The 11,350-nt window shown below is 34.9% G+C and overlaps 2 protein-coding genes across 2 annotated transcripts; both read left to right on the top strand.

The window, feature by feature from the left end:
• The first annotated feature begins 3,444 nt into the window (after positions 1–3,444).
• On the top strand, positions 3,445–7,125 carry LOC132175272 (uncharacterized). The gene is made up of 3 exons (XM_059587157.2): positions 3,445–3,731; positions 4,490–4,688; positions 5,263–7,125. The coding sequence occupies exons 1-3, from the start codon at positions 3,524–3,526 to the stop codon at positions 6,839–6,841; spliced, it is 1,986 nt and encodes a 661-aa protein (XP_059443140.2). The 5' UTR covers positions 3,445–3,523; the 3' UTR covers positions 6,842–7,125.
• Positions 7,126–8,408: 1,283 nt separating this feature from the next.
• Positions 8,409–9,826, top strand: LOC132174618 (uncharacterized protein At4g26485). Its single transcript, XM_059586251.2, is given in 3 exon segments — positions 8,409–8,580; positions 8,852–9,056; positions 9,538–9,826. Coding segments are annotated over 3 exon segments (666 nt in total).
• Positions 9,827–11,350: the final 1,524 nt, after the last annotated feature.

Below are 11,350 nucleotides of genomic sequence, written 5' to 3'. Positions count from 1 at the left end.
CATGACTACTTTTCTGTCATCTTTCCTATAATATATGTTGTGAGTGCACACCGGCGGGCGAAGATGGCTACTACAAATGTCAACGATAGAATATGGAGGGATTCCATTCCAGATTGTATTAGTGATATTGTTTTGATGGAGCAGTTAGCTCCATCTTGTTGATCGTTTGTTGGAGTTTTTTCTCCACTTTCTGATTTTCTCAATAATAACACAAGAAGTTTTCTTCAAAAAAAAAAAATGTTGTGAGTGCACATATGAGTGTTAAGTCTCACATTAAGAAAAATATAAAGAAAAATAGTAGTTAATATTCCTAAGTGAACCCAAACCCTTTAGTTTAGACTTTTGGGCTAGAGTGGTATTCTACTATGTATATTAATGTTCATTTTGGTAAAATCTCTTTTAAAACCAAAATAATAAAATAAATTTAGGGTCCGTTTGAGAGTGCATTTTTTTTAAAATAATCTGCGTTTTTAAACCAAATCGCAATTTTGGAGTGTTTGGAATTGCGATTTTAAAAATGCAAATTTTAAAATCGTGGAAAAATATGCGATTTTTATAAGCTGACTAGGGGTGCTTATTTGAAAAAGTGCAAATTTAAACCAAAATCACGATTTTTCTTAAAACAATATTTGGCGCAATATTTACCTATTTGGCAATGAAATCGCAATTATATGCTAATGTTATCCAAACATTCAATTGATAAAAAAAATATTTTTTAACATGTTTAACCAAATGCATATATGATTTTAAAAAATAGCGATTTCAAAAACGCAATTTTTAAAATCACACTTATTGAAATCCCACTCCCAAACGGACCCTTATTGTATATGGTAGGTTGGGAGGTGGATTGCGGCCACCCCTAACACACTAAGGGTGGCTTAAATATTTCTTAATATTAAATGTAATGGAGAATATTCATTTAGTGTAAAATAAAGGGTAATATTGTAAATTTTGTCTTTCAACATTAATATTAAGACAATATTACCCTTTATTTTATACTAAATGAATACTCTCAATTTCATTTGAAATGGAGAGGATCCTTTTCCCTTATATATTATTGATGTAGAAGTTGTAAGGGTGTATAATGGTTTTAAATATCAATATAGAAATCCCTGAATATTCACATGGAGACATGTTTTGAATTCACAAATCTATTTCATGATCGAAATTTGATTTGATTTTATTTAATGAGGTATATATATTACTCTCTATTTTCATGATTGAGATTTTAAACATGTGGTGAATATAATACCAATTAGTGATTTTAAAAAATTTAAATGATTAATTATATATACACCTTTCCAGTTAATATGGCTTTAATTAGAGTACTGTAATTCATAAAAATTAATTCGTGTTCACCGACCATAGTGTTGTCTCTTGCTTTTGTCTAGATGAGTACCATATGCATGGTAATGTACGTGCACGTTTACAATCACTCGTACATTTCTGTCCATTCCTCGTGTATCATGGAGTAGGGTGACTCATATATTTATGTACGTCCTGATATCATGGATGGAAAGGGAAAGAAAAATCACTCAGTGTGTTTTCTTTTTTGTTGAGAAAATTGAAAAAAGGACAATTTCCTTATGGAGCTTAAATAAAAGTAAAATAAAAGTAGAGTTGAAGTTTTGAAATGCAAAGCACAAAAATGCCCTTATTGTAGGTTCGATCAATAAAATGTGATTTAAGAATAAATATCAATTTAATAAATTGGATTAAAAAAATTTCTTTCAACCCAACCGAGCGGTGGTCAGTAGTAGTCGGTGATGGGTTGGGCCAAGCGGTGGCCGACAATGAGCTTTGATCTAGTGGTTGCAGCCACTTGATTGGGTCATTGAACCAACCCCGTGCAGTAGCGCCGACTAAGAGGCAGAGGGTGCTATATTTGTGTTATTTTATAAGTAAGGCTATTTTAGAAAATTTTGTTGGAATATAATTCCATTCCAGTTAAAAATAATTTGGTCACTCGTATTATCACTAAACGAATGAATAAAAATAATTATTTCATTATAACTTCTTTTGTTCTTAATAACTTTCGGTCAACCAAACTTATCCTAAGGACTAGGGCCCATAGGCAATGGACCATTCGATTATGTCAAGTAGGGTCCAAAATGAGTTGGAGATTATGTTTGATTTCAGTCGATAAGGAACCCAACGAAAATACCATTCACCACGTTCTTTTTCTTTCTCTCTTGCTACCTAAACAAAGACACACAAACAACAAATGCACACAAAGGGCCCAACCAAAAATCAAACCCTTCCTATTAATCTTTCATATTTTGCTTCTTCTATATATCACCAACTCTTCAAACAATGCCCAACCAAGAATTCAAAGAGGCACCATGAATCACGTTGCTCAACAAACATTAATGGGCCTATCTATTGGGATAGGGATTTGGCTTACATGCTGTAGTTTAATCAACAGTTAAGATTGAATTTTTCAAAATTTCTTTTCATTTTCTCTCTCTTATTAAATGCTTCTAAAAGTAAGGTAATTTTAAAATTTAATCTTGACCGTTGATTCAACTCCGACTTACATGCTGTTATTTTACCGTTGATTCAACTCCAACATACATGCTGTTATTAAAATAACAGCATGTAAGCCGGATCCTTGGGATAGAAAACGACGAGGAGGAAAAGGATCCTCTCCATTTTAAAATTCCTCAATTTTATTTTTTTTATTTTTTTTATTTTTTTTAATTTAATGCATTTTGAAGGGTATTGCATTTAATGCACTGCCATCATTAAAATTATTGGACAATACTACCCTTTAAAATGCACTAAATAAAGAAAATTGGAGGATTTTGAAATGGAGAGGATCATTTTCCGAGGAAGTCTCACCACATAAATGCATACACGCATGAAGCTTTCAATTGAAACGTTGAAAAATTGGTTAATTTTTTTTTTTTTAAAAGGCAAAATTGTCCTAATTATAATGTTGAGACAATTTTGCCCCTCATTTTTCTACTAACAATTAAAATGGAGATGATTCTTTCATTCCAACTTTGGAGAATCTCTATTTTTAATAGTTTAGGAGAGTTTTTGTTTTTAGTAAATTGTTTAGGAGGGTTTAAATCATTAACGAAAAGAATAATGTTATACGTACTTCTATTTTTTTACACAAATTTCTCACACTTATAGATTATTTTTTAAAATCACTATCAAATATGAGATAAATTTTTATTAGATTTTGATTTAATAATTATTTTAAAAATCACTTATAAGTCTAAAAAAAATTATGTAAAAAAATAAAAATTAGCGTAACATTGAGTTATATTACTTTTTAAAGCTGGATTGTAGGATGTTGTCGGAAATTACGGTCCTAAATTGAAATACACCACTCACTCATGCAAGTTTCCTTAAGATAGTGTTTGGTAAATGAGTTGGACTAAATACTGTAGTTGATGTGAAATACACCAGTCACTCACCCATTTTTGTTGGACTTCTTGTTCAAGTTTGATATCTCTCTCTTTTTCTCTTTCCCTTTCTGTTTCTCTGTCAGAGTCTGAGAACGAAAGCGTCAATGGCGAATGATGAGGAGGCAGAGAGTGAAGTGGGAGTGGAAGAAGAGGAAGAAGAAGAAGAAGAAGAAGAAGAGAAATGGGTGAAGCATTATTCGTCGTTTCATCAAATACTGTTGGTGGGTGATGGAGATTTCTCTTTCTCGTTGAGTTTGGCTCAGTCTTTTGGCTCCGCTTCCAATATCCTCGCTTCCTCTCTCGACTCTTATGGTCTCTCTCTCTCTCTCTCTCACACACACACACACTCTGTTGTGTGTTTGTTGTATATATCTATGTCTACGTATATATGTATTTGCATTATAAATTCTAATGTTGTTTTTTGGTGAAAGATGTAAGCTTTCTTGGTTTTTTAATCGAGGGAACTCTTAGCTTTGTTTTCTTGTGTTTGTAATCTTGGGGAACTTGGTTTTTTTGGGTCTAGGGCAAGTATAAAGGAAAATAACTTTCATTTTAGGTTGGGATTCTGGGAGCCTCAGTTTTTTTTTTTTCTTTATTAACTTTCATATGCTAAGAAAGAAAGAAAAATGGGTTTGATTATATGTTTTGATTGTATGCGATATAAGTTTATGTTTTTGCATTCAGTTTTGGGAGAAAATTTAGTTTAGTTATTAACATGTTTTGGTGAATTCGCTATTCTGATCATTAATTATGGAATGTGAGCGGAATTTACGGTAGCAAATGCAAGCAGAATTTTCGGAAAATCTATACAAATTTAATTCGAATTTCTTTACTCTATCTTTTTCTCTGCCTCCAAACAAAACATTAGAATTTAATAATTTATGTTCAATGCCAAGGCAAGCAGGTTATTTAGAAAGAAAAGTTGGTTATACCATTTGTAAGTGTTGCAACTTTTATGTTGGATTTTAAAGCTATATTAAGAGTAGATGTTTCAATTATTCATCTTTCCTCGCTTGTTATGTTTTTTACTTTTGGCTAGCTTATATTGTCAGTGCTTTTTGTTGAATTAGATGTGGTGATCAAGAAGTACAAGGCGGCAAAATCGAATTTGGTAAATTTAAAAAAGCTGGGGGCATCCCTCTTACATGAAGTGGATGCGACTAAAATGAAATTTCATACTGATCTGAAAATGCGGAAATTCGATCGGATTATCTACAACTTTCCTCATGCAGGGTTCTTTGGAAAGGAAGACAATGCACATCTGATTAAGTAAGTTGTTTTGATTGTAATTTGTATTGATTGTCTCTTAAAATTGTTTTTATCCTTTTTCCAATAATGTTGTCTTTGGCATGGGAATTTCATGTTTTGGCAATTAAGTCATCCTAGTTGTTGCACATTTGGCACACTTATTTACAAATAGTGCCATAAATCAGATGATTTGAACAACTAGTTGAAATTTATTGGATAAGTCTCATTTGCAGAAGCAGGGGAAATAGTAATAAACTTAGGTGTCATTTTTATACAAATAAGAAATTGGAAGCATCCATTTTGGTTTTCTGAATTTAATCATTGTGTGATGGGGACATTGTCATATGGGTGTTTGGTGTGTGGGAGTGTGTAGCTTTGTGAAGCCATTGCCTTTAGGTAGTATTGTGGCGAATACTCACGAATCCATATCGGAATAGGAGAGGTATTATGAAGAGTCCCTCATTGGGCATCTTTTGATGTGCATGATGCGGATAATGTTAGGATATGAATACCATTGCTGCTAAGGGTATATATATAATTGCCTCTCTATGCTAGGTCCAAAGATTTCTATGAAATCTTTTGATTCACTATACAGGATGCATAGAGATCTTGTGGATGGCTTCTTCAGGAATGCAAGAGGCATGCTCCGAGCTAGCGGTGAGATTCATGTAAACCACAAAACTACAGCTCCATTCTGCCAATGGAATATAGAGGAACTTGCTTTACAGAACTCTTTGATATTGGCCGAGTGTGTTGATTTCAAGATAGAAGACTACCCAGGTTACAAAAATAAGCGAGGGGATGGTTCAAGATGTGATGAACCCTTTCCTTTGGGAGAGTGCAGCACCTTTAAATTCAGATTGTCCCATAAAACTAAAAGGTCGCTTAGAGACATAAGACATTTGGCTCCAGCAAGTCACTTAACAAATATGGAACAAGTTTCAGAGGGTGTATGGTTGCCATTAGCAACTAGAAGGGTTACACCTTTGGCTCCGGCAGAACATGGAATATCTCAGCAATTTCTAGAGATTCCATTCCAAATGCAGCAGCGCTCAACTTCAAATGATTTAAATTATCCTCGAGCAGGTCACTTAACAAATATGGAACAAGTTCCGGAGGATGTACATTTGCCATTCACACCACATTTGGCTCCAGCAGCACATGGAATATCTCAGCAATTTCTAGAGACTCTATTCCGAATGCAGCAGCGCTCAACTTCAAATGATTTCAATTATCCTCGAGCAGGTCACTTAACAAATATGGGACACGTTTCGGAGGATGTACATTTGCCATTCACACAACATTTGGCTCCAGCAGCACATGGAAGATCTCAGCAATTCCTAGAGACTACATTCCGAATGCAGCAGCGCTCAACTTCAAATGATTTCAATTATCCTCGAGCAGGTCACTTAACAAATATGGGACACGTTTTGGAGGATGTACATTTGCCATTCACACAACATTTGGCTCCGGCAGCACATGGAAGATCTCAGCAATTCCTAGAGACTTCATTCCAAATGCAGCAGCGCTCAACTTCAAATGATTTCAATTATCCTCGAGCAGGTCACTTAACAAATATGGGACACGTTTCGGAGGATGTACATTTGCCATTCACACAACATTTGACTCCGGCAGCACATGGAAGATCTCAGCAATTCCTAGAGACTCCATTCCGAATGCAGCAGCGCTCAACTTCAAATGATTTCAATTATCCTCGAGCAGGTCACTTAACAAATATGGGACACGTTTCGGAGGATGTACATTTGCCATTCACACAACATTTGACTCCGGCAGCACATGGAAGATCTCAGCAATTTCTAGAGACTCCATTCCAAATGCAGCAGTTTTCACCTTCAAGTAATTTTAGTCATCCTCGAGCAGGTCACTCAATGAAGGATCGAGTTTCAGATGATGTGCGGTTGCCGTTAACAATCGCTGCCAGAAATGAAAGATTTGCGATGATTGATGGGCACTTGAATAATCAAACAGAAATATTTGGAAGAAATGTGATTGATTCAAGCTACATTCATGCACCAAGGTTTCATTTTAGATGCTCTGCAGAAATGCCAGGAAGAACCTTGAATGGTGACACATATGTTTTGCGTGAGCTTCAGCGTAGGAACGCTATTTTGAGGTCAATGCAGCTGGCGAGGTTGATGTTGGATCAAGGTTGATGTTTTACGTTTCTATATCCGTCGGTTCTTTCAAGTTTCTATATCTGTTACAGTTTCATGTTTTTTTGGGAGCTGATTTCTTGCGGGCATCCACACTACACATTCTGTTTAGATGTTAATAATTTGACCTTTTTGTGCAAAATGGTTGTATTGTATGTATGCTGTACCAACTTGCCTTAGGGAAGCAAGTTTTTAGAGATAAATTATGGTTCGTTTGATAATACTTTCAGAGGTTGCTTTTTGGTTGAAAAAGTGTTACGTGACGTAAAGGTGAATAATTTGAAGTGTTTTGTATTTGTAGTTTTTTGTTAATGCTTTTAAAACTTTTCTAAAACGCGTCGTCAAATGATATCTATCTCCTCTCTTTTCTGCAAGAGTTCTCCATCTTCAAAGTACGGGACTCTTACCTCGCTTGTGAGTGCCCGGGGAGAAGGGAAGAGCTCTGCCTTCTTCCTCTATTCCACCCACTCTTTCCCACCTTCTTTTCTAGTGGCGAAGACCACGGTGGGGAGGGATAGATTGCCCCTTTAAGGCCTTTATATAATTAAAGAGTTTAGATAAAATATAATTAAAGAGTTTATATTTTATTGCGCCTCTCCTCTACCAATATTGGGCCAACCTCTTCTTCACCCTCCCCACCCTTTCTTCTTCATTCGTGTACTCCACGGGCTGCCTAGGGAGGAGGATGTGGATCTCTGGCATTGAGAGGAATTGGATGGAATTCAAAGAGAGAGACAAAGAAATGCACAAAAAGGGCCCAACCAAACTTGAGCAAACATCTACAAAATCTAACCCTTCCCTTCATATGGATATTCTTTCAACAACTTCAGCAAACAAGGCCCGACCAAGGATATAAAGAGAGGTACAATGAACCACGTTGGTACATGGACATCATTAAACACCTCATTGAAGCCTTCGAAACTTGTGTTTCTTCGGAAATGAGTGGGTAATTTTAATGAAAGTAGCATATTTTTTCATGTATATCCCAATGCTCATTCAACCAAGAATCTAGAGATTGAGGGACCATGAACCAAGTTGGTAGACACTTTGGCATGTGGTGTGGGGAAGGAAAACTAGCCATTGAATTTGTGCGGGTGTCTTTTTTTTTTTTTTTTTTATTATTATGATTTTTTTCAACTTCGGGAAAGGATAAAGGAGACAAAATAAAAAAATAAAAAAATTACAAGAAAGAGTCTTTGACAATACTCCTAATTCTTAAAGCCGAAAGAAAAGAAGAATTATCGAGAATGCTTCCAAATGCTAAATGGGAAGCGACCCATTTTACAACTAATGTGTACAATAATTGGCACATCTATATACCTTCGAAACGATCCAAGAACTAAAAAATGAGAGCTGCTGGCAGCAGTCAGAATTTGTGCGGGTGTCTTAATGATAGAAGCATAATTCATCTTGTCCCAATGCTCATTCAATCCAGTACGGGACGCATTGGCTCCTCCAAGAGTGTGAGTACTCCTATATATATATATATATATATATATTGAAGATGTTAGACACTAGAGAGTAGAGGTGTAGTTTGAAGATTAATTTAAGGGTTAAAGAGAATCAAATGGGTGAGTGTAGCAGTGTAGATAGCAATGGAGGAGAGAAATGGATAGAGCATTATAGCAGCTCTCAAAAAATACTGCTTGTGGGTGAGGGAGATTTCTCTTTTGCTGTATGCTTAGCCAAAGCATTTAGCACTGCTGAGAACATGATTGCCACTTCTTTTGATTCCAAAGGTATCACCTGTGTTCAATTACCCTGTTCTTCCATCTCTCTGAAGTGTTATTAATTAGTTGGGTAATCAACAGAGTATATTCAAGAAATCCTATCTGCACTAAGCCTTTCAACATTATTTAAACTATGATCTACAATATATAGTAATCAATAGTATGCATACATGATATGTCTAAAAAAAATTACGTACTAATCTTGGACATTTGTTTCTATTCTCTCTATTTAATACAATATTGGTATGTTTGTTTATAGAATTTCGGATGTATACTATAGAGGTGTTGATGGAGAAATATTCGAATGCCATGAGCAATCTGAAAGAACCGGAGGAGAGGAGATGCACTGTTTTGCATGATGTGGATGCCCATACTATGAACCGACACCCTCTCCTTAATTCTAAATTGTTCGACATGATTGTCTTCAATTTCCCTCATGCTGGTTTCCATTAATATTGGCCGGAACATGACGATCGCAAAATTGAGTAAGCCTTTCTGTTCTTCTATTTATTTATTTTTTTTAATTCCTTGTCTTTTTAATGTTTTGATAAAGTTTTTGAGAATGGCCTTTGAAATTCAACAAAACAAATATAAACATCAAAATTCAAGCATGCTTGGTCATGGTCACTAAATAATGAGATCAATCATTTTTTTGTTTTTTTGTTAAATACTTTATTACCCCTGGGGTTTAAACCGCGCGTAGCCATCATGAATTTTTTTTTTTTTTTTTTTTTTTTAAATATAATTTTTTAATCTTTTTTTAAAAAATATTAATTATATGACACGTGTCGATTTTTTTATTGTGCTGATGTGGTGTTCTGTTAAATTTTAGACGTAATTTTAACAGAGGTACTATCTCCGTCTTTATGAAAATCATAGGTACCTTCTATGATAAAAATGAAACCCTAGAAAGGAAAAAATAAAGAGTCAATAAGGTATTTAACCCCCCCTTTTTTTTTTTGGCAGGCTTAACAGGAATAAGTTGGTTTGGGGGTTATTGAGGAGTGCAAGTGAGATGACATTCAATGGAGAAATTCACATTACCCTCAAGACGTCTGGCCCTTTCGGTGAGTGGGAGATAGTGGATTTAGCAATGGATTTAGGGATGATTTTTCTGGAGAAAGTTCCATTTGCAATTAGGAACTATCCTGGTTACATTAATAAGAGAGGATCTGGGCGTTTCAGCGACGAGACATTTTCTGTAGGAAAATATTGCTCTACTTTCAAATTTAGGGTTTTCACAATTTTTATATGAGCGTCGTATTTCATGTCAGCATACTTCAACCAGATTGCTCAAGATTATGATATCAATGTAGTACTTTTTTTTGGTATTTATTTTTTGAAGAACTTGAAGCTTACGTACCTTGAAGAACTTTTTGATATCTTTGGATCAGTTTGTATATGGCAAACCTCAACGACGAGATATGTAACTTTTCCAATGATTTTTAAGCCTCAAAATAAAAGGCTGAGCCCTCTAGTATAGATCCACAATTTCAAGGGAAAATGACTTTGCTTCTTGGCAAAATTGAAACTCTCCATTCTTCTAATTAACTAAATTGATAAATATTCTCTTTCTTGGTATGACAAATGTGCCAACTCCTTAGCCCTTATAGGAATACTTTAATACAATCTGTCCATATTTGCTCAAATTTTGCCCCGTTTCTTTGACCGCATTTACTACTTTCAATGAGTCGCCCTCCAAAATTATGCTTGGTAACCCCAATTCCCAAATCATGACTGAGTTCCACTGCCTTCAATAACGCTATTGCTTTCGCTACCACATGCCCAACTAAAATACTTATAGCAGTATGATTTCTAGATGCACTCACCATATCCTGGTGATCCCTCAAGATAATGCCTACCCCCAATCGCATGTTGGTAGAGTCAATAGCTACATCCCAGTTCACTTTATAAAAATCTAGTAAGTAATTGTGTGATCATATCAACTAAATTTATTCTTATTATTAACATTCAACGTAAAACTAATTAATTTCTTATTTTTGTTTGACCCGTGCGAACTAATCTTGCATGAAATCTCCAACTCAAATATCCTTTATGATCATTTTACTTTACTACTCCAAGATCGAGTCCAAGTGATATAATCCTTTTTTCCTAAACTAAAGACGCGTTGCAATAAGATTATTACATGGGCAAATTTAAACGAAATAAGAAGAAGCATTTTACTTCCAATTAGGGTTGGTAATTAATTCATGTTCGTGTCAGATTCGAATTATGTTAAGAAATTGGTATAAGACTATATAGGTCAACTAGAAGCTGACCCATTTAATTAAATGGGTCAAATATCTCAATCTTTACCCTCTAATTTTATATTGAGATATATTATAGTGCAATAAAAAGATCATTTTTTGCCTATAAAAGTCTTAGGTGGTAAGAAGCCATATGTTCATCAGCAGGTGGGACCACAACAACTATGGATGAGGCCTATGGTCTCTTACAACCTAGGATTTTTATGGGCTATAAATAATCTTTTTATTGCACTATATCATTTCTCTTTTATATTAGGTTCATTATGTCGGGTTTGTCGGTCATGTGAAAAATTACTAGTTTTTGGTAGTGTCAATGCATAGGTTCGTGTCAAGTTTGCGGGTCGTGTAAAAAAATTGTTGGTCCTATTTCCAATGACTATTCCATTGTGTAAAAGTCTTTCCCCAAGATCCCCTATAAATTGGTTGCTGAAATTTTATGTAATTTGGACAGTTTTGGTGATAGAAGGTTGTTGTACTTATTTGTTTCGGACCACCCGAGGTCCGAAGCCTCT

The sequence above is a fragment of the Corylus avellana genome, chromosome 3 (genome assembly GCF_965113065.1).
Source record: "Corylus avellana chromosome 3, dhCorAvel1.hap1.2, whole genome shotgun sequence".
NCBI classification, from domain to species: domain Eukaryota; kingdom Viridiplantae; phylum Streptophyta; class Magnoliopsida; order Fagales; family Betulaceae; genus Corylus; species Corylus avellana.
The sequence above is the reverse complement of the archived record's forward strand: the minus strand, read 5'-3'. Positions and strand labels throughout refer to the sequence as shown.